General features: G+C 45.6%; 1 protein-coding gene across 2 annotated transcripts in view; it reads right to left on the bottom strand.

Moving 5' to 3' along the window:
• Fam47e (family with sequence similarity 47 member E) overlaps positions 1–24,299 on the bottom strand; it is a 34,887-nt gene that overhangs the window by 1,075 nt on the left and 9,513 nt on the right. The window contains exons 1-6 of one of the 2 annotated variants that reach the window (XM_021211265.1): positions 15,546–15,717; positions 12,604–12,748; positions 8,361–8,462; positions 7,207–7,287; positions 3,211–3,366; positions 814–891 (exon numbers count right to left, since the gene is read on the bottom strand). In XM_021211265.1, the coding sequence (XP_021066924.1) occupies positions 814–891; positions 3,211–3,366; positions 7,207–7,287; positions 8,361–8,462; positions 12,604–12,748; positions 15,546–15,580 (597 nt within the window). In that variant the 5' untranslated portion in view covers positions 15,581–15,717. Of the gene's footprint in view, positions 1–813; positions 892–3,210; positions 3,367–7,206; positions 7,288–8,360; positions 8,463–12,603; positions 12,749–15,545; positions 15,718–21,785; positions 21,920–24,299 lie in introns of those variants that run through there. The other variant, XM_029545205.1, reaches the window with a different exon arrangement.

Here is a 24,299-nt window from a genome sequence, read left to right as displayed (position 1 = left end):
AGAGAGAGAGAGAGAGAGAGAGAGAGAGAGAGAGAGAGAGAGAGAGAGAGAGAGAGAGAGAGAGAGATTGGTTGATTGATGCAGAGTTCCATTTCTAACGTCTGAGTACCTTGGCTGTTCTGTCCTCTGGGGAACCTAAGGGTCATACACATGATTAGCTATGACTTCAGCACCTTATACCTCAGGGTCCTGCTGTCTGGATGCACAGCTTGCTATGGTCTGCTCAGTTGCTCTCCCACTGAGATCTTTGTGTTGGAGGTGTGTGCAAGCCTGCCCTATGGAAGAAGGCTGGCACCCCTTTTCCATATTACAGGCCAAACCTCCTTCTGGATCAGGAGAAGGGCAGAACAGAAGCTGGGAGACCCCCAGAAGCTGGGAGACCCCCAGATGGGAACTTTTAATGCATTTCGGTTTGGACAGAGCTCATACTGCATGATATGATTTTAAGTGCCCACTCCATTTCATGCTGACCTAAGCCATGTAACTTTGTCCTTCGACCTGAAAGTCCTGGAGCCCTAAGGAGTTCCTAGAGAGCACGTACTGTCTTAGTAACAGGCTGTGCAAACACTGCCCCTCTATGCCCTTCTGGTCCGGAGGATAGTAGACTTCATAGCAGCAGGAAGATGGCACCTCTGCAGTGGCATTAACCAAAGGGTCCCATCTGGAAAGCAACTCTGAGTTTTTATTTGACCCATGCTTCCTGAGGCTTAGTGAATGCCAGGGAGGGGATTGTTCTCATTGCACTAGGGCACTCTCATCCACTCTCATTTGTCTTCTTCAAAGCTCTCAGCAGGGCTCTGCAAAATAACTCACCCTGGGCATCCTGGAGCCCCTGCTTAGAACGAAGTCCTTAAAGGCTGTTGTCCCGCGCAGGGCTGCAAGCAGCTCCCCCTAAAAGAGCAGTTTAAAAGAGCCCATGAAAAATCTGGGGAGAGACTTCCATGAAGCTCCTCCCTGCGATCTCTTCCTTCTCACGGTGGGGTTCATCAGTTACAGAAGATGAGAGCTTCCAGAAACTTCCATGAAGCTCCCCATTGCAAATGCTTCCTTCTCACTGTGGGGTTCATCAGTTACAGAAGATGAGAGCTTCCAGAAACTTCCATGAAGCTCCCCANTGCAAATGCTTCCTTCTCACTGTGGGGTTCATCAGTTACAGAAGATGAGAGCTTCCAGAAACTTCCATGAAGCTCCCCANTGCAAATGCTTCCTTCTCACTGTGGGGTTCATCAGTTACAGAAGATGAGAGCTTCCAGAAACTTCCATGAAGCTCCCCATTGCAAATGCTTCCTTCTCACTGTGGGGTTCATCAGTTACGGAAGCTGAGAACTTCCAAAGACATCTGATTTTATCCTCTTGTCCTTACTTTCCCCTTAACCCTTGTATGAAGGATAATCAACAAGTCAAACTTTCCACTCGGGCTGTCTAGAAACTAACTTATTTGATACAATATAGCCACAACTTATAGGTTTTAATTTTTATTTTTTAAAAAATATTTCTTAATGAGGGAAGCAAGTGGATCATTTCGCCAGCCCCACAATTTATAGCTCTTAGCTACAAAGGGCACACCAATCTAAACAGACTTGTTTCAGTCCCAACTCCTCTGACTATTCAAGAATCCCTTGGCGTTTTCATTACATTTTTTTGAACTCGAAAAGTGGATGTAGAAATTTGCATACCACAATTCAACTCTCTAAGGTCATTTCACCTTCCAAAACCAGTTAGTCAAGGATAGTGAGAACTCATGAGTTCTTGGTGAGACTGTCATAGTGACTCACAGTGGCACCTTCAGTGCAGAAGCTAAATCCTCCCTCCGGCCTTGTGAAAGTGTAGTTAACCAACAGCATTATAGGCTGGGCATGGCAGAACATGCCTAAGATCTTGACCCTTGGGAGGGTGAAGCAGGAGGGTCATGAGCCCTAGACCAGCTCCGACTACATACACAAGACTGGGTCTCCACAAGAACTGCTGTAGAGCAATCCTATTGTCTTGACTGCCCCCTGTGTCTAGATCTCCTAAGGAATAATGCTTGCTGTCATAGGTATATCAACCATAATGTCCAGTGGAAAAGAAAAGATACTGCTTCTTCTCTAGCTGTCTATAAGCACTCTGACAGACACCATAAATAGCTCTTGCTGCCAAAATAAAATATTATGTTATGAGTTAAATTCACATAAATATAGGCACTCTGAAGAATGCACTCAGAAATTCTACTAAGGATTATTTATTTTGGAACTTATTCAAGCATGTTCTGGCATACTCAAATTCCTAAAGACAGTCTTTCATACCCAGCACTGGGAAGAGAAAAATGGCCTTTCCGGTCAGCAGAGTGGATTGATGGGCAGTTACTAAGGAAGGGCAGTTACTAAGGAAGCATCGGCTGTGTATCTGTACAGGGTTTTACTTTCCCACATGTTTCCCTAGAGTGTCTGGAGACACCCTGGTCTGTTGTAAAAGGGAAGAGGGCCACAGATGAGGTCATCAGAGTCTGGTGAAGCATGTGCCAACCCACCTGCCTGTGTTCAGAGCAGCAGTGATGACCTTTGCTCCAGCAGTACACGAGAGACGGGCAGGCACACAGCTTATCTATGGTAGAGCAGGGCCACGTGGTATGGATGTGCTGCTGGGTCATTTAACTTTTGATCCCTCTCTTAGGGAGACACTGTGGCAACTGAATGTTACTAATGAAACTTCCCAGGTGCAGCTTTGAATTCTTTGACAGCCATCTCGTCCTACAGTTAGTTTCCTGAAACTTCCCAACAACATCATACCAATTAGGACCACTGTGGTGGGCCTTGCTCCTACCCCGCCCTTAAACATTTACTCGTAGAACACATTGTTCAAGATGGCAGTTGTGGGCTGGGTGGAGGGAGGTGCACACCTTTAATCTCACCATTCAGGAGGCAGGAGGATCTCTGTGAGTATGAGGCCAGCCTGGTCTATGTATAGAGTAGCTACAATAGCCAAGGCTATGTAGCAAGACAATGTCTCAAACACAAAATGGTAGGAGTGGTGTCCTGTCTTTAGAGGTACTGTGTTTACCATGAAGGCAGAATTCAAGCCTTGCTTATTCCATGCTCTCCACAAATCATCTTGCCTCTCTCCTTGCTGAATTGAACAGACACGCCCTGAGACTTTGGGGGAACCTCCTTGCCCAGCCTGTAGCCATCGTCTGTGCTCAGACAACCAGATCTCAGCACATGGACAACACACCTGCTTCTGAAGCTGCTCTTTAAAGTTTGAATCTTGAGCTTTGTGTGAGACTATGGGGTCGACCAAAGGTTCATCCGCTCTTTGCCTCTTCCACAAGCTGGTGTTCAGGTACCAGGCTCCATACCTCATCTTCACCCGCTTTGGCTTCTGAAGATTCTAAAGAAAGGAACGTAGTAATTCTGGGATTGTAAGTAGTGTCGCTTACTTATTTAGTAGTCGGTCGGTCATTTCAATAATCTAAGGCTCATGTTATGAAAGGTGTGTCGTGATTTAGAATCTAGAGCTAGTTCTTGCCGAAGTGTTTTTACAAAGTTTCAGTGTGCTTTGGGTTTTTATAAAAGAAGCACAGAACATTCATAATTAGGAAAACAGAGTCACACCTAGGAACACGGGTGTTGGATATAGACTGACCTGGGCTTGAATTCAGTCTTTGTTCTCTCAGTAGCTGTGAGCCCATGGGCACACCACTTCAATTATTTATCAGGGAAGTGGAGATAACAGGTTTTTAATCCTGTAAGAGTGTCCTGAGGATGATAGGAGATAACATACGCAAAGCAGGTAGAAATCAGGTTAAACAAAAAATCACATATTTCACTCAAGAGTGGCAATCTTGAACAAGACCAGTGAACCAAACATTAAGTTAAATTCACTAAGCCCAGCAATATGTTCAGGAGCCTTGGGAACACTATGCCCAGGAGGCTCAGGAGCACTATGCCCAGCCTCGGGAGCACTGAACTATCTTTGATCAAACTGTTTCCTAGTCCCTAACCTTCTGTCCCTTTAATGGAGAGAGAAAACATGAAGGAAGAGCAGGTCTCACTCTCTTTTCTGCTACTTCCATAGTTGTGCGCTAAGGAGAACTTCAAGCTGGTTCACAGCCAGATGCCACGGATACATGGCTGCGTGTCATCTTGTCACAAACTTAACTTGTGGGTGGAACACAGAGACATGAAGCCACAATTCTGTCTCGGTCACACACACCTCCACACATTTATTTTTTATTCTATTCTATTTATTTACTTGTTTGTTTACTTATTTATTTTGGATTTTTGGGAGACAGGGTTTCTCTGTGTAGACCTGGCTGTCCTGGAACTCACTCTGTAAACCAGGCTGGCCTCAAACTCTGCCTGCCTCTGCCTCCCAAGTGCTGGGACTAAAGTGCTGGGATTGGTGCCACCACTCAGCACAGTATTTTTTTAAGAGTTTTTTTTTTCTTTTACATATATGAGTGTTTTCTCTGAATGCTTGTAGGGATCACATGTGTACCTGATGCCTAGGGAGGTCAGAAGTCGGTGTTAGATCCCTGAGCTAGAGTTACAGACAGTTGTGAGTCACCCACCATGTGGTCCTGTGCAAGAGACACAAGTGCTTTTAACCACTGAGCCATTTTTCTAGGCATATATATATCTATATATATAGATATATATATAGATATATATATATATATGTATGTATATATATAGAGAGAGGCTTCCACCATACAGGTGGTCCTCACGTGCAATAGTAGATACTGTTTCCTAAAACTGATTCCAGAGTGGTTCGTCTCCGCACCCTGTACCAGTCCACGGACATTGCAGCCTTGTCAGAGGGCACCCTGGTAAAGACGGCAGTTTTCCAGTATCGTGTCATTTGCTAGCAATACCTTTGAACACATCAATGCTCAGAAATATTTGTTGAATGAGTGAATGAATAAGTCGATGGATGAATTGGCATGCAGAGTGAAAAATGAAGAGATAAGGACACATGGGGCTATGGAAGATGGGAAGTTCCATCTTCACCAAGTAATCTTCACCAAGCAACCTAGAAGAAGAAAAACCTCCACAGCAAAAAACGGACACATACCCTCATCTAAACAGAGACAGAGATCCACGCAGGGAAAAGGGGGACTTCAAACAGACAGAATGCACGAGCAGAACTTCGGTGGGAGGGGGAAAAACTGTTCTAAAGAACATCAGAGGACAGAATGTAGCGGTGCTGAGGATTCTATGTGGGTAGAAAGCTAAAGACGGGACTTGCGCGGCCCGAATGCCAACTGACTTTCCCTCCCGCCTTCCACATTTGGAACCCGGAGAAACACAATAGTCTGCAAGACGCTGGGCCTCAGTAACCAGGACAGTAATCCCCAGGAGAAAAGGGACAAACAAAATAAGTGTCATAATTGCCTGCCGACTGAAAAAAAAAAAAAAGTCTCTAGGGCACAGGGGAGGAGGAGCCCAGAAGCAGCTCAAGGACTCTCAGATGGGGAAACAGAAGAATCAAGAATCCCAGGAAGCTGGGCAGCAGAAATTCACAGGACAGAGCCCCAGAATGGAGGGAGGGCTCTGTGTGCTGCGGTGGCAGGGTAGCGGGGCACATGTACAGGAAACCAGCCAGGACCAAGCAAAGAACCAGTTAAATATCCCAGAGGGGAAAGTACCTGATAGTCAGTCGCCTTTTCCTCCTGGAAGACTTAAAGGTTCACAGGACCCTTGGAAGAACACACTTAAGGTCTTGTTCAGTACTATGAAATAATTAACCCAAGACCAAATATTACTTTATTCTCTCTCAAGAAATCTTAAAAGCAAGACCTCCCACAAGACCAGGCTTCTCCGAGTAACTTGATTCTAGCTCAGAACAAATTTCAAAAAGATTTACAAAACTGTCAAAGTACCCAAAACACCCATTCAGGTGAAATCCACGATGCCTGGCACCTACTCACAGACCCACCAGACATGAAGCCATGCAGGAAAGCATAGCACGCCTCGAAGACAGGGACTGACACAGAGCAGATTCAGGGGTTGTGATGCAAAGACACCAAAGCAGTTTCTGAACTGTCTCTCCTGTGTTTCCAAAGGTGAAGTAGAGCCACGGAAGGCAGATAACATACATCCGACATCTAGAAAGGAAGGCTGTAACTATGAGACAAAACCACAAACATTTCAGGAAAAGAGATCACAGCGTTTCAGGACCTATCAATCATAAGCAAAGGAGAAAACAGAACAGAAGCAGGGATTGGGGACTGGGGTCAAGGCTCCCGAAGAAGAGCAATTCGAAAGCAGGGGGAGGATTGAGGCCAAAAACCAACGTGAACAACTAGTGGTCAGATTGTTTACCCCAAAGCTTATAAAAGAAGTACACTGCACATGTGTATGAAAATGTCAAACTGCAACCCATTCCTTTGTACAAGTAATACATACTAATAACTTTAGAAAGCAAAAACAAACAAACAAGAAAAACCCCACAACTACGAAAAGTATATGTTCATAGGCTGAGGATATTCAGTGAACCCCTACATAGGTCTAAAAAGAGAGGGTGTATGTGTATGTTTGGGGGGGTATGCATCTACACACACATGCGGGTCAGAGGACACCTCTGAGTGACAGCTTTTACTTTCTATTGTTTGAGTAAGGGTCTCTCTGTTGTTCGCTGCAAAGATGCCAGGCTGTGAACTCCCCAGGACTCCCCTCACCCTGCATCCTTTCGCTCTTCCATCTCACCATAGGAAAGCGAAGATCTCAGACACTGTGTGACTGTGTCTACTTTAGATGTGTTCTGGAGATTTAAACTCAGTTCATAATGCTTTACCAAGTGCTTTACCAGCAGAGCCATCTTCCTCCCTGAGAGAAGTTGCACACATTTATTCTGTTTTTCTCTTCAGAGAAATAAAGCTATGTGGTAAGCTATGCGTGTAAAGAAAAGCCACAGGTAGTTCAGAGCTAATTAGAGATAATGTTCTGTTTTTTTACCTTGAGGGAAGACACTCCCCACTCAACACAGGCACTTAAGTCTGTTGTTGACTCGCACAGCGAGGCACGTGTGATTATTTTGTTGCACCGGCGATTAAACAGAAAGTTTAGAAGATCATATACATGCCACCTCCCTTCAAAATGCTGATGCAACTCTTCCTTCTCCTGCCATGTTCCCGTGTTGGCAGCAGCATAAGCTTATGTTAGGCAAGAATGTGACGAGGAAGGACGTTGTGGGGTAGAGAGATACTCAAAGGTTAAAAGCACTTACTGCTCTTCCAGAGGACGGAGCTTTGCTCCAGCGCCCACAGTGTTCCTGCAGGGAAGGTGGTACATTGATGAAGAGTTTGTCCTGCAGAAGGTTGACATGGATTCAACCACCTGTAATAACAGCTTTAGGGGATCCTATGCCTCTGGCTTCCACAGGCACTTGCACTCGCGTGCACATGTCCATATATAGACATACATATACACACATAACTAAAAGTAATTTTTTTAAAGATTTTATTTATATGAGTACACTGTAGCTGCCTTCAGACACACCAGAAGAGGGCATCTGATCCCATTACAGATGGTTGTGAGCCACCATGTGGTTGCTGGGATTTGAACTCAGGACCTTTGGAAGATCAATCAGTACTCTTAACCACTAAGCCATCTCTCCAGCCCACTAAAAATAATTTTTAAAAATTCATAACAGAGCTGGAGAGATGGCTCAGAGGTTAAGAGCACTGACTGCTCTTCCAAAGGTCCTGAGTTCAAATCAGCAACCACATGGTGCCTCACTACCATCTGTAATGAGATCTGATGCCCTCTTCTGGTGTGTCTGAAGATAGATAGCTACAGTGTACTTACATATAATAAATAAATAAATAAATCTTTAAAAAAAATCATAACAAAGAAAAGATGTGTGATCAACTTTATTCAAATGAAAATTCAAGAATTCTTTGGGCATGAGATTAACAGTGTCAGAGTCATTATTAGATTACCCTTAGTCTTGTTTTTAGGTAATAAGCACTCACTAATATAACTAGATGTTACAGCTTCAATTTAGGAAACACATCAAAAAGTCTGTCTCTAAAAATAGATAGTCACTAACAATTCCAAATGATATATGTCCTCTTCAATACAAACCGTTATTATAGATATTAAATATTCATTCTCTTATCAACTATTTATTAAATGTAATAATATTCTGGGAGGTCTACTTTGAAAAGCCAGAGTCCCAGAGAACCAGAATTCAAGGATGTTTAAAGCTTTAAGATAACTCGGTTTTCTTAGATTTTTGGTTAGTTCTCCTGGGGTCGCCTATGTTTTCTGGAGTCGCCTATGTTTTCTGGAGTCACCTCTCATGGTCTGGTTTATGATGCCACTCTTCTCTCCCTCCCGTAGCTTACTCAGCTAGTTCCCTTTCTCAGCTCAACCTACCTGGTTTAGCCTCAGCCTGAGAGGCGCGTCACAGCTGCGTCTAGTCTGATAGCTGATGTCAAACTGCTGCAGGACGAACTCTTCCTCAATGGTGGAGCTTCCCTGAAAGAAAGCTACAGTGTATGAGTGAAGGACAGATAGCCAGGAGCAGCCTGCTTCCTTCATTCGGCCCAGGAAGTGTTGACCACTCCTGAGGGACAGGTCGTTTGGAGGAAATGTAGCTAATGCTTGCTCAGGGAACATTCTGGAGATAGAAGTAGTCTAAGGAGACTGCTTTAGGGCCTGCAAGAAGCCATGAGTCCCTGAGGAAATACTGTGGACCAAACACAAAAATTTTCTGACACTTTGTAGCAGAGATATTCCTAGAGTGCTTTTCAAGTGTATCTTTAAAAAAGAAAAACCATCTGTGTATGTTGTTGAAAATCTGTGTCACCTGCTTGCTTGCAGGTGTCTCCTGAGGCCAGAAGAGCTAGTTATACACCCTATAGCAGGAGCCTTGGGCAGTTGTGAGTTGCAGTGGATGCTGGGAAATGAACCAGGGTACCACTCTTCCTCCCGTGGACATAGTTACTAGGGGTAGAAACGTATGCCCTGAGTGGCTCAGGGAGATGACTTTCGTCCTAACCCTGAAAGACAAACTTGAGTCAGAAGAATCCCACTTTGGGAGATAAACACTGGGAAACAGAGAGGGTAGGGTGAGCGGGAGTTGGAGATGAAGCAGCATTTGAGAGGCGTCAGGAACCAGGGTCGGAGCCTTACACAGATGCAGCAGCAGCAGAACGAGGCTTGGGATAGATAAGGAGAGGAATCAGAGCAAGCACAAGCAGTGAAGTGCAAGAATCCATAGTGCAGAAGGAAAAGTGCAAGTTAGTGCTGGAGACACACACCACAGACTGCTGTGAAACAGGAGAATCTGAGGACCTATAGGACTCGGGTTAGAGAGACTGGGAACCCAGCAAGCTGGCAGAACAGCTGAGCCGCAGTCAGTTAGGTTGGCACTGAGAGTGTTGCTTTGTTTGTTTTTCCTCATAAAGAAAACTTTATTGACCTTTGCTTCCTCAAATATTCCCAGGCTTCTCCAGCTTAACTAGCTGCAGAAGTGACCTGTACAGAAGCAAACACGGAGGGAGTGGCTGGGGTCCTGGGGCTGGCTCAGCAGGCAAAGGTCTGCTGCTGGGACACACTTGAGTTAGGTCCCCAGAAGCCTCAGAGAAGGTCTGTGCTTGTAATCCCAGCATGGGCACAGGCAGGGGGATTCCTGGGGCTTGCTGGCCAGCCAGCCTAGCCTAATTCGTGAACTCCAGGCCACTGAGAGACCCTGTCTCAAAATGGTATTTGGCATCTGAAGAGCAACAATTGAAGTTGTCTTCTGGTATTCATGAGTAGACATATATACACTCATATACACCACACACACACACACACACGCACGCACACACACACACACACACACACACACACACACACACGCACACAGAACTAAGGAGTTTGTGCTTTAAATATCATAGTTCCAGATCAGGTTCCTAAAAAGACTTTTTAGAGGCAACCACCCCAGGAACACTGTTTATTTATCTTCTCCAGAAATTGATTCCATTCAACATGTTTCTCCCCCCCCCCTCTCTCTCTGGTTTAATTTTCTGTGTTTGTGTGTGTGTGCAGAGGCATATTGCATGCCATGGCATGTGTGTGGAGGGCAACTTGCAGGAAGAAGCCACTTCTGTTCTTCCAGCACATGGGTTTCAGGGATCAAACTCAGGCCATCGGGGTTGGTAGCAAGCACCCCTACTCTCTGAGCCATCTAGCCAGTCCTTGGTTTGCTTCATTTTTCTTTTCTTTTTTCTTTTTTTTTTTTTAAAGATTTATTTTATTTAAATAAGTACACTGTAGCTGTCTTCAGACACACCAGAAGAGGGCATCAGATCCCATCACAGATGGTTGTGAGCCACCATGTGGTTGCTGGGAATTGAACTCAGGACTTTTGGGAGAGCAGTCACTGCTCTTAACTGCTGAGCCATTTCTCCAGCCTCTTACTTCATTCTTAAAAACCTCATCAAAATCCTTCATAAGACCTGACGTCACCTGCTTCCTCTCCAGTAGAAAGTGATGTTTTTCCATCTATGGACCGTTCTTTAAAGAGAGTTAAAGGTATTTGTTTTGTTTTATCACCTGCAATAGCTGTTCTGCGACCCATCTCTTCCGTCACAGATGCGAATGTGTGTAAATTTGATGCGTTTCCCCTGGCTTATGCTTTCATCTTGTTAGGAAGGACATGGGACTACAGACAGGAGGGTTGATGCTCAGGGACCTGGGCAGACCCGATGGCATTCAGCTCCCATCACAGGTTGGATGACGGTAGGAGAGACAGGATGGAGGCCTGGGAGGGCTGCTAAGCCACGTCTCCCAGCAGTCAGGAAACAGGACCAACAAGATGACTGACTCGGTGGTAAGCGTGGTCGACAACTATTTTCAGCGTTTCTCTAAATCCTCAGAAAGGCTGGAGGAGAGAAGAGACTCCACGAAGTTGTCTTCGAACCTCCACTGTAGCACACACACATTCACACATATGTACCACATACACACAGTAACAACAACAACAACATCAATTTTAAAGTTAGAAACAGACTTCTCCACTATGTAAGGAAAGCTCTACGCAGCCATCTTTAAGGGTTCTTAGATTTCCCACCCAAGTAGAGCAATCTCCAGCATCAGGAATGAGTGAAGGGTTGGGAATCAGACAATCTGGTAGAGCCAGCTTCAGGACGGAGAGGTGGCACTGTGGGTGGCAGGGAATCACCGCAGTTATGCCGGCACAGGCACAGGGCCCACAGAGCAACACTAAACCCAGGTTCTGCCCTGTTCGGAAAAGGTTTCTCTCACCCCGCCAGGCTGCTCACGGGTTCAACACAAGCTTAATTAGCTTTTGTGATGACTCTTGGCACCCATCTCCTGAGGAAAACTTCCAAGTGAAGTCAGACAGAAGGTCTGCAGGACCTGAGGACAGCGCCAGAAGCTGGCCAGCAGCTCGATCTGGCTGTCCTTCCAGCTAGAGTTTCCAGGTCAGTCTTCCTTCTCCTTCAAACCCATCGAGGTATATTTAGGTTTGGAAGGCAATCATTTGCTAAGGAGATAGTACCAGATGAATGCATTGGCCAGGGCTGGCAAGATGGCTCAGCTGGTAAGGCTGCTCACCAGCAAGCTAGATAAGCTGAGTTCAATTCTCAGGACCCACATGATAGGAGAGAACCAACTCTCGCACGTTGTCCTCTGTCACTGCGATGTGTGTGTGTGCACACACAGATACAAATAAATAAATGTAGTGAGTATTTGTACAAACTATGTGACTAAAATGACTAATGCATTAAAATCTGAGAGGGGCTGGGCATGGTGGTGCACGTCTTTAATCCCAGCACTCGGGAGGCAGAGGCAGGTGGATTTCTGAGTTCGAGGCCAGCCAGGGCTACACAGAGAAACCCTGTCTCGAAAAAAAAAAAAATCTGAGAGGGATTTAATACTGGAAGGTCTTAAAGCCAAGAAAACCATCAGAAAATCAAAAACCTCTGCAGAGACGTGGAGACTGGCTGAGAACTGGGGTTCATGGACTAAAGGCAGGGAAAGACCTTATAACCAAGGCAGACGTGTCTGCCCTTTAGAAAAGCACCCATGTGGAGGGCGGCTCACACAAGCACTCACAGTCAAGTGTGTCTGGAAGTGTGACGTCCTGCAGGAGTGAAGGACAGTGAGGAGGTTCCTGTTACTTAAGTGGGAATGGAAGTTTTGGAGCCACAGCCATGGTGCAAGATAGAAACGTGACTATTCCAAAGAACTCTGAGCTGACACACTTTGCAGAAGTTTCCTGTGGCCAAAACTTTCTGTCAATGACTGTGCAGACTGTTTCCACCATGGCTGAAGATTTGAGGATTTGCCTCTAATGATATTTAATAGAAGTGACTTGGAGCTTGATGTGTTTCTTCCACACTAGGGACTGATCACACAGTGAGCTCAACTCTTTATTTTTTAAAGATATATTTATTTATTTCATGTATGTGATCACAGTGTCTGTCTTCAGACACACCAGAAAGGGGCATCTGACCCCATTGTAGATGGTTTGTGAACTACCATGTGTTTGCTGGGAACTGAACTCAGGACCTCTGGAAGAGCAGTCAGTGCTCTTAACCACTGAGCCATCTCTCCGGCCACTGAGCTTGACTCTTGATGGTAACTTTTGGTATCACTGCTTACTTACAAGATCCGCGGCCCAGTGGCAGAAGTCGCTTACTCCTCTGCGTACGTCATCATGGAGGAGACTGTCTTTATAGAGTGAATCCACTTTGCTTGGCTTTTCTTTACAAAGCCACTGGCCTGAACGTGAGGTCAGCATCTTCTTAGGCCTACACGCAATGAGATCATCAAAGAATGAAGCGTGATGCTGGATGAATCCAAATGGATCGCAAGCAGTATCTTTGGGAATTGGTCAGCTCTCTCAAGGTCTTTAAAAGGTCACATGAGTTATGGCTTCAAATACCACATTGCCCTCTTCAGTACTAGAAAGGCAAGTGTGTGTCATACTGATTAAAACGTAACATGAAATCAAGGGTTACATCAGCTTTGAAAGTTACAAGTACTACTTATTAATTAATACATGTACCAAGTAGAAGCCGCTGCACTTGAAGTTGACCTTTAGAAAACAGAGCATCTTTGACAACTAGCTCTCTCCCTCCCTCTGTCCTCTCCTCCTCTTCCTCTTCCTCTTCCTCTTCCTCTTCCTCCTCCTCTTCTTCTTCTTTTCTCTCTCTCTCTCTCTCTCTCTCTCTCTCTCTCTCTCTCTCTCTCTCTCTGTCTGTCTGTCTGTCTGTCTCTCATCTCTGATGTCCAGACTCATGGATGTCTGGTAGATTCTGTCCGTTTCTCTAGACTGTTACAAAAAGCTCTCACTGGTCTTTCTGTATCTTTCTATCTATCCACCCAATCCCTAATCTTTTATTTAAATGCCAGGCCAAGTGCCCATTGCTAAATATAAGTTTGAGCATGTCAAAGGCAGTCACCCATCATCCAACTCATAAAGCATTTATTAAATGCAAACACTGGGATGGGGAATATATCTTATTGGGGAAAAGCACTGGCCCAGTGCATACAGCACTACATCCATCTCTAGTATCACATAACACTGGCCCAGTGCACACGAAGTGCTACATCCATCTCCAGCATCACATAAGAAGATGGTGCATACCTGTAATCCCAGCACTTGAGAAGTTGAGGCATTAGGATTAGGAGGAGTTCAAGGTCATCCTCTGCTACATAGTGAGTTCAAGACTAGCCTGGACTAACTGAGACCATATCTCAAAAAAAAATCTTTTAACTATTAAGGAGTATATGATCCAGTAATACAGATTTTTGAAGTTATGCAACCAATACAACTATCTCATTCCAGAACATACTCCAAAACTATGAATAGTTCTTCTCCATTTCCACCTTCTCCCCTTCCTGGTAAACAAGAGTCTACTTTCAATTACTATGGGTTTGCCTATTCTATATGTCTCATTTAAATGGAACTATGCAATCAAGTTTTTAAAGTGAATAACTCTCACTAGCATAAAGCTTGCATCGATAATCTATGAAGACTCATATACCAGTAGCTTATCCCTCTGTTTTGATGAATAGTATTTCACTGGGTAGTGTACCACATTTTGTTATTCTCTCACCAGTTGGTGGGTATTCAAGTTGTTGACACTTTTTGACTATGAAGAATACCACTGTTATGTAGGTTTATGTAAAAGTTTCTGTGATCAATAGTTCCCCTTCCAATAAAGAGCCTTCACTTTTAGCACAGCCCCCAAGGGTCTTCATGGTGGATCCCCCCTTGTACCTTCAGGTCCTTTCCTAGGCCCCCCCAGTCCTTTGCTTTGTGAGCTCTAAACACAGTGGCCCCTCTCCATTCATCCTACTTCCAATACACAGGAAGTTGTTGCATATGCTGCTCCATTTGACTACAGTACCTTTCTGGCTGCCACATATGAATGTTCTTTGTAAAAGTTAAACTCTTGGGCTGGTGAGATGGCTCAGTGGGTAAGAGCACCCGACTGTTCTTCCGAAGGTCCAGAGTTCAAATCCCAGCAACCACATGGTGGCTCACAACCATCCAATAACAAGATCTGATGCCCTCTTCTGGAGTGTCTGGAGACAACTACAGTGTACTTGCATATAATTAAAAAAAAAAAAAAAAGTTAAACTCTTACATAGCTCAAACTGGCTTTGAACCCCCTATGTGGTAGCACAGAGATTCTCAACTCTCCCTACGCTGTGACCCTTTAATCCAGTGCCTCATGCTGTGATGACTCCAACCATAAAATTATTTTTGTTATTCCTTCATAACTATGATTTTGCTACTGTTATGAATCATAATGTAAATATCCAATATGAAGGATATCTGATACTTGACTCCCACAGGGGTTGAGATCACAGGTTAAGAACTATTGCAGCCAGGCAGTGGTGGCGCACGCCTTTAATCCCAGCACTTGGGAGGCAGAGGCAGGCGGATTTCTGTGTTCGAGGCCAGCCTGGTCTACAGAGTGAGTTCCAGGACAGCCAGGGTTATAGAGAAACCCTGTCTCGAAAAACAAAACAAACAAACAAAAACAAACAAAAAAAGAACTATTGCCCTAGGGGGGATACAGGGTCTCTTATGGAGGCATAGAGATGCCAGACTCGTTAACCCATCTTCATTCCTTGAGATGGGAGTTCTGGCTGAAGACATTATTACTAATACCACTATTATCCAGCACATTTACATTAAAAGAAATAGAGGTGTGAAAGTGTCACTCAACTCCCAAAGGAGTTGTGACCTACAGGTTGAAAACTGCTGTAGTAGAGATGACACTAAGCTTTGGATCCTCCCACCTGTACCTCATAAGCACTTGGAATGCAAGCATGTTCCACCAATCCTGCTTATCTGGTCCCAGAAATTAAAGCCCAAGACGTTTTATGCACTAGACAAGCACTATTAACAACTGAGATATAGCCTCAGCCTACTCATTTCTTCTTGAGGATGGCCCCTGAACCTACACTTTTTTTCAGCTACCCAAATATGAACTTCTCTTCCATTCATTTAAGAGATATCTTTCAAGCACCAAATACATACTGGAGATTAAGCTTTGCCGATCCAACTGTGTAGATAACCAAAGTCCCTACCTTTGCATGGCTTCAGCTAAGCAGGATGGAGACATCGAGGCAGACAATCACATGCCAGGTGCTCGAGAACCATGTAAAGAAAAAGTAAGGTGGGAAGCGGCTGGAGAGGATGCAGGACAGCATCCAATTTCTACAGAGAAAGTCTCTCTGCTGAAGTGACACTGAGCCCAGGTTTCGAAGAGAAAAGCATCGAACGGCTTAAATATCAAACTAGACTGCAAGGTCAAAGGCCTTGGGGCAGAGTGCACAGCATGTGCAGAAGGGTGTGAACTTTCGTCTGCATCGGGGAGCACCTGGAGAAGGGTGAGCCCAGGAATGACAGGCAGGTGTGTGAGAGAATCAATTTGTGCTCTGAGTGACAAGCAGGCTTTAGAGAGGAGAACGCTGGAGTCCTGAAATAGCTCAGCAGCTAAAAAGCATCTTTGGCCAAGCTTCAATCCCCAGGACCCCAGTGGGAGAAGGAGAGAACCAACGGAGAGAACCAACTCCTACAACGTGTCGTCCTTTGACCTCCAAGTGTACACTATGGCACACACATAACCTACGCACACTAAAAATAAATTAAAATGTAATTATTTTAAGACGAGAGGAATGGGCTGGAGGAAACGGCTCCATGGGTAAAGCACTTGCTGCACAAGTGTGAGGTCCCAAGTGCGAATCCCCAGAACCCGTGCGAAGCCAGGCTGGGCAGTACAAGCCTGTAATCCTACTGCACTTACATGGAGGGAAGAGGCAGAGACAGAAGACTCCCTGGAAGCTCACAAGCCAGATGCAAACAACCAAGAGATCCTGCCAGAAACAGGGTAGAAGGTAAGGACCCACACCCGAGGTTGTCCTCTGATGGATAGATGTGTGCCTTGGTGTGCATGGCCACCCCAATCTCATTCTCTCTCCTCTGCCCCCCCCTCTCTCTCACACACACACACACACACACAGAGTAGGGGAGAAGGAGAGGAAGAGGGAGAGAGAGAGAGAGAGAGAGAGAGAGAGAGAGAGAGAGAGAGAGAGAGANAGAGAGAGAGAGAGAGAGAGAGAGAGAGAGAGAGAGAGAGAGAGAGAGAGAGAGAGAGAATGGGAATGTGGAGGGGTAGACATGGAGGCCATGAAACCAGTTGGCTGCTATGAAGAAACACCATGACCAAGACAGCTCTTATAAGTAAGCTTCGCTCGAGGCTTGCTTACCGTCTCAGAGAGTTTGTCCCTTATCCTTACACAATGGAGGAGGCTGGCATGGTGGCACTGGGGCTTTAGAGACTGCACGGTTTCTCCGGCTTTACATTCTGATCCCCTGGCAGCAGGCAGAGAGAGCTAAGACGGTCCTGGTGAGGACATTTTAAAGGACAAAGCCCATTCCCAGTAACGCACCTCCTCCAGTGTCTCCTCGTCCTTCCCAAGCCCCAGTAACTAAACATCCAGATCTACGAGCCTACGGGGCCCATTCCCCTTCAAAGCACCACACCATAGCTAATAAGCTATTGTGATTATCCAATCAAGACACAGGGGCTTCCTGTAACAGCCCTGTACAGAGTGTTTTAGATTTCACAGTCATTGCCGTTTGTTGGCAAATTGCTGCTGCTCTAGAACCAGCTGGTTACTATTTTCTTACTGAGGTAATGAATACATCTGATCAAGAAATGAAAAGTGTGGTTTCCAACTGTGAAGTCTGAGACGTTAAACACAGGCCCGTTTGTAGGGGGCCAAAGTCACTTGGGTGTGAATGGCCAGAAAGACTTCAGAAACTGAAGTACTTCAGGGTTTAAAACAAACAAAACAAGAAAGCAGGGGCTACATAGGGAGACCCTGTCTCAGAATAACCAAAACAAACAGACGAATAGAGAAACCAGGCAAAGGGGACCTTGAGGTAGGAGGAAGCTAAAGGAAAAAGAATGTTCCAGAAGCTAAAGGAAGAAAGGTTACGAGCTGGGTATGGCAGTTCACAACTGTACTCTCAGCACTGGGGAGGCAGATGCAGAAAGATTGCCATAAGGCTAGCCTGGTCTACATAATGAGACTTGGTCTGGAAAGAAAAAGAAAAGTGTTGTGGGAAAGATGGTGTCATCTATTGCGTCAGTTGCCGTAGAAACAGTAGTGTGTTACTGTGTTAGTGTGTTAGGGCCAAAGTGGATGACAATGTCCTAACGTCATTCTCAACTGAGGGTGGAGTGACCCTGTCACAGGGTTCTAAGACCACTGGAAAACACAGATATTTATATTGCGATTCACAACAGTAGTTATCAAAGTTACAGTTATGAAGTAGCAATGAAAATAATTTTATGGTTGGGGGGCCACCACAACATGAGGAATTGTGTTAACAGGTTAACAGGAATTGTGTTACCAGCATTAGGAAGGTTAAGAACCACTGTCCTAAACAGAAAGACTTTGGCCAGGTAAACAGAAGGATTCATGGGTTAACAGAGGCCTAAAGTCAGTTGCTTTTCCCCAGGAGCCTCCCGTAAACTACCAGAAACCAACTTCCTTTCCCTTTGTCTACATCCATCCCTCTAGCAAGGACATCTAGTTCCCAGTCATCCAAACAGCCTGCCTCAGTCCAATGAGCCCATCCTGTCGACAGGCATAGGAAAGAAATCCACTTGTTTCCCCACAGTTTGCTCTTCTCTCTCCTCCCACCCCCTAACCCAGAGATAACCTTAACCGTTTGATTCCCAATTAAACCTTTCTTCTCGTGGTGCAGTCTGGTCACATGGTTTCACTGGGCCCCCGATGACAGTGTGGTGGTCAGTGAACACTTGTGTAGTAACTGTTAAGGACTGAGTGGGATTCGAACACCAGAAGCTCAGCTATTTAATACTTGGTCACCAGCTGGGGCTGTTCAGATTATGGGATTCCTGGAAGGAAGGTGGAAGAAACTGTTGGGAGCATGGCTGGAGGGTTATTGCCTGGCCCTGAGTCAGGCTCAAGCTCTCTACTTCCTGTTGGGCTTTGGGTGGTGGGCAGCTGACGTTCATTCCTGCCGCTTTGGCTGAGAGTCTGCCCTCACCCATTCCTCCCCGGCCATGACAGACTGTACACTCTCCAACTGTGAGTCAAAGGAAATCCTTTCTCCCTTGCACGGCTTCTGCCAGGGATTTTTGTCACAGCAATGAGCAAAGTCACTGGTGTGGTCGCACAGGTGTCAATGTGACCTTGGCCAAGGGCAAGGTCAGTGGAGTTCTGAGTGGGCACTGGGGGGGAAGCTGGACTGCTGTGGGATCAAGAGAGAAGTGAGTTGGGATGCCTCCTTCAGGGTTCTTCTTAGAGGACAGGACAGAGTATCTGGCCAAGGGGAGAGCGGTGGTGTTACCTGATGCTCTGGTAGGGGGTCAGAGCAACCTCTAAAGAGATCAAGGGCTAACCCACGGAGCATATGCTACTCCGCTTTCCAAGTCTTTGCAGGCATTCATCCAGACTTCTGAGTCCGGGATATTATCCTGGATTATCTTGCTGGGCCATTCACACCATCACAAGCGTCCTTGAAGGAAAGAGTCTGAAGGGGCAAAGCCTGACCCACAACCAACAGAAGGTGATGTGAGGACAGCCCAGACACAAAGCTGCTGGCCTTGAAGTTTGGAGAGATGTCGTCGCAAGCCACAGAAGGCCAGCTGCCACCAGAGACTGAAGGAGGCAAGGAACCAATCCCCCTGAAGCACTGGGACAGCCATGCCAGGCTGCAGGCCTGAAATCAACTGTCATTACATGTTGTTAAAACATTGCCATTGTTTTAAGCCACCACGTTTGCACAAATTTCACAGCGGCCAAAGGAAACAAATGCATATACCAACGGCCAAGGTCACCTCTATGAAATCCTACATTTCTTTTATGATGTGCTAAGATATTAATATATCACTGCTGGACTTCTTCCAAGTAGCCAACCGAATCCCACTTGTTTGCAATTTTTTACCTTTGAGATTTTTCAGGGTTAACCAAGCAAATTGCTCAAAGTGAAAGACAGATCCTGCCTATATCTTCTTACTGTACCATTAATATACAATATATTCTACAGTGTATAATAATCCTGTAGATAATGTTCCTCTCTTCCACATACAGGTTCTGAGCAACTTAGAAGACAATACAAACCACAAAGACAAGAGCCAAAACATCACTGTTGTGACAAGTAGCTGTCCTGCTGGAGGGCTCAACTTTAGGTCCAAGACAACTGTTCATTAAAAGCCATCAACTGGAGACTCTTCCACCTAGTCCCTCCCTACCAGGGGCAACTTTCCCTCCAGCACAGAGGGGGGGGGAGCTTGTGTTCCCCACAGGTCCTCTTGCTCCCCAGTGGGAGAAGGGCAGAAGTAGGATGAGTTATCATCTTAGATATACCAGAGAGCTTATTTCTTTTTAAAGATTTATTTATTTTATGTATATAAGTACACTATAGCTGTCTTCAGACACTAGAAGAGGGCATCAGATCCCATTACAGATGGTTGTGAGCCACCATGTGGTTGCTGGGAATTGAATTCAGAACCTCTGGAAGAGCAGTCAGTGCTCTTAACCACTGAGCCATCTCTCCAGCCCAATCATCCAGTTTTCAAAGTAAATGTGTCTCCTCCTAAATCTGTTTATATCGATACGTGTGGTAACATCTCCATTATTAAATACTCTGGGTTAAGAGGAGCAAGGACGTGAATCAAGAGTTTCTACTCAGTTTCAGAGAAGGTGCATGCCATTACGGGCATGGTTTATACAAATGTGAGCAGGGTCTCCGAGCAGAAGATCCTATAAATGCCTTAAATGACAAGCAAGTAGCCAGGTGTGGTGGTACAAACCTGTCACCCCAGCACTCTGGAAGCAGAGGCAGGCAGACTAAGAGTTCCAAGCCAACCTGGGTACATGAAACCCTGTCTCAAAATAGAAAAAAAAAAAAAGGCTAGCAAGTGCATCGTTGACAATCCCCTGTGGTACACATATGTGCACACATGTGCTTGAGATGACCTAACCAACCACTGGTCTGCCATGTTGAATAAAGTCAATTCATCAGGTTTTCTTGCTGATGAGAGCTGGATGGGAGCCCATGTTTACGCCACTGCTAGAGAAACCACACCCACAGGAGCCACATCTTGTCTTCCTCTTCACAATTTATTGCCATTGCTTCTTTACAAGTATTCTAGATACCCAGGCGTGGTGGCACAGGCCTAAAATCCCAGCCTTGGGAAGGGCAGGCAGGGGGTTCAGGTGTTCTGGGTCATCCTTAGCAACTGTAGTGGCTATTCCTGGTTGTCAACTTGACTATATTTGAAATGAACTACAATCCAGAATTGGAAGGCTCACCAGTGAACCTAATCTGGAGACTGGGAGATAGAAGTTTCTGATCTGGATCTTGGTATGGAGATCTTGAGACACAGTGGTGATTGAATCCAGAAGATTAAGGCAGGGAGATCTCTGAGTCCAAGATCATCTGGGATTAAAGGTGTGGTGGCACACACCTTTAATCTGGGCTACACCTTCTGCTGGGGACCATATAAGGACATTAGAAGAAGGGAGTCTGGCTCTCACTCTCTCACTCTTTTGCCTTCTTGCGGTGTGGGACTCAGCAACTGCTAGATCCTTGGACTTCCATTCACAGCTACTACTGAACCATTGTTGGGATTTGGACTGCAGACTGTAAGTCATCAATAAATTCCTTTACTATATAGAGACTATCTGCAAGTTCTGTGACTCTAGAGAACCCTGACTAATACAGCAACAGAATGAGTTGGAGGTCAGCCTGGACTAAAGAAACTCAGCATTTTTTTGTTTCTTGGGCTTTTTTTTTTTTTCTTTTTTTTTTTAACTAACAAAATGAAAAACCCAAATGAGCAAAATTATTCTGCGTATGACAAGGCCGTCCTGGGCTGCTCATCAGGGGAGGGACACTGCTTGTGGACGTTGTACATCGTGGTGCGCACTAGGCTCCGCACCACGATGTACAACGTCCACAAGCAGACTTCCATTCACAGCTACTACTGAACCATTGTTGGGATTTGGACTGCAGACTGTAAGTCATCAATAAATTCCTTTACTATATAGAGACTATCTGCAAGTTCTGTGACTCTAGAGAACCCTGACTAATACAGCAACAGAATGAGTTGGAGGTCAGCCTGGACTAAAGAAACTCAGCATTTTTTTGTTTCTTGGGCTTTTTTTTTCTTTTCTTTTTTTTTTTAACTAACAAAATGAAAAACCCAAATGAGCAAAATTATTCTGCGTATGACAAGGCCGTCCTGGGCTGCTCATCAGGGGAGGGACATCAGCAGTACTCACGGGCATTCTTGGGAAGAGCGTTTTTCTACAAGCTTTGTGGGTTCCTTCATTGGCTTCCTGGTGTCCTGGCAATAAGCCCACACATCCTCCAGCTTCCTCTCAGGGTCCAGTACCTCCAGCACCTGCAATAAGAGCTACACAGAGAAAGGAGACTTGGGGTGAGGGAACGATTGGAGGAAAGGGGGCCCCAACTCTATAACAAGCACACTAAGTCACTTCTTTGGCGTTCCTTTTCAAATGCCATTCATTGAGCTGGGCAGTGGTGGTGCACACCTTTAATCCCAGCACTTGGGAGGCAGAAGCAGGGGGATTTCCGAGTTCGAGTCCAGCCTGGTCTACAAAATGAGTTCCAGGATGGCCAGGGCTACACAGAGAAACCCTGTCTCAAAAAACAAAACAAAACAAAACAAAACAAACAAACAAAAAAATCAACAAAAAAAAAAAAGAAAGAAAGAAGAAAGAAAAAACCAAATCAAATGTCATTCATCACGCCCTGCAGTGAGCACGGTGCTGGGGGTCCTCTATAAACCTGCCGCCCTGCCATTGGATGCTCAGGGTCTGTGTTGTGGTTCCACCTCCTCTAGTAGAATATGCCTGTAAGCCTCCCCACAAAGCCTCAGCGCTTGGAGTGTCTCTGTTGGACTTGTGTGGTTCCTGACTGCAGGCCTCAGGCATTGCTCATGCCTCCTATGAATACAGTGTCTACATTTTCCTTTGAAGGTCCACCTCACATTCGGGGGAGATATTGAAGCCAGAAAATTGCTTGCCCGGCTAACATGAGAACCTGAGTTAGTTATATTTTGTTTTGTTTTGGTTTTATTTTTAATTTTAATTTTTTTTAGATTTATTTATATGAGTACTGTCACTGTCTGCAGACACACCAGAAGAGGGTATCAGATCTCATTACAAATGGTTGTGAGCCACCATGTGGTTGCTAGGAATTGAACTCAGGACCTCTGGAAGAACAGTCGTTGCTCTTAACCGTTGAGCCATCTCTCCAGCCCAAACTCATGTTTTAAATATATAATTAGGTATGGTGCACACCTGTACTCTAACCTGAGCGCTAAGATAATGGAGACTTGCCTGCCTACCCTGCCGGGGAGTTCCAAACCAGTGGGAGACATTACCTCAATAAAACGATGGTCCTCGCCTGAGAACAAATGAAGTTGTCTCCTATTACACAGGCACACATGTGCGCACATAGCTCAACACATGATCCTCCACACACATACATATGAAGGACACACCACCACCACCACCACCACCACCACCACCACCACCACCACCACCACCACCACCATCTACTTGGTCCTAGCTGGCCTAACCATAGCTCCACTCTCCAGGCAGACCACCGTTTAGGGATGCGATAGGCTCATAAATCAAGTGAACCTGTGGAAGCTAGGCTTTGGGACTGGATTTTCCTGCGATCACACAAAGAGAAGTGTTGTTTATCTGTTGTGGTTGTAAAGTAGAATCTAAACTGGAGCTTCGGGCAGCCAGCTCAGCACCACAAAGGGACCTTGGCTCAAAACAAAGTTAGCCCTGCAGAGGAGGGGAAGGAAAACTTGGAGGGGTCAAGGACACCACAAGAGCACGAACCTCAAGAATCAACTGACTGGGACTCAAGTCGGCTCACAAAGATCAGGGACCCTGTATGGGTTCCACCTAGGTCCTCTTCATATATGTTACGGTTGTGTAGCTCACTGTTCTTGTGGGACTCCTGACAGTAAGCAGGGGCTGTTTCTGACTTTGAGACTATTTTCCCCCTGCTGGGTTGCCTCATGCAGCCTTGATGTGAGAATTTGTGCCTGGTCTTACTGTAGTTTGTTATGCTATATTTGGTTCCTGGAAGACCTGCTCTTTACTGAGGGGAGGTGAAGTAGAGGTAGATTTGGGGGAAAGGGGAGGTGCAGGGGAGAGACTGAGGGGAGGAGAGGAGAGGGAGGGATGGGAAATTGCAGTTGGAATGTAATGTCTAAGAGAGTAAATAAAAAAGAAAAAAATCAAGAACAAATACTAACAAACTAAAAAAAGAACAAAACCTAGTTGGGAAAATCAGACAGGGAAATGAGAGCCACCCTCCTGTGCCATGGTCATGGGCCATGTGAGCTGTGGTTTACCCAACCACCTTTTTGTCCTCGACTCCGACCCTCTGACTTACGGGACCCACTGAGGAAAAGCTGTGTAGGAACCACTGATCCGAAATTTCAGCTGCTCTCCCTAAAGACTTTCCTAGCATGAATCATTCATTCGTTCACTCTTTCAGTGACTGGAGGGTAGTGAGGGGAAAGGGAGAGCAGCAGATGAGAGGATCCCCCTCCGGGGCCTCTGAGGACAGACTTCACAGAGTGAGAAGGTGTTGAGCAAGGGAATGTGTTAGACCTGAGGAAAAACCTATTTCCACGACTGTCTGATTAAAACAAGCTGCATTAGCTGGCGTGGTGGCGCACGCCTTTAATCCCAGCACACGGGAGGCAGAGGCAGGCAGATTTCTGAGTTCGGGGCCAGCCTGGT

This window comes from Mus pahari, chromosome 13 (genome assembly GCF_900095145.1).
Source record: "Mus pahari chromosome 13, PAHARI_EIJ_v1.1, whole genome shotgun sequence".
In the NCBI taxonomy this organism is placed as follows: Eukaryota; Metazoa; Chordata; class Mammalia; order Rodentia; family Muridae; genus Mus; species Mus pahari.
This window is presented reverse-complemented; position numbering and strand designations above follow the sequence as displayed.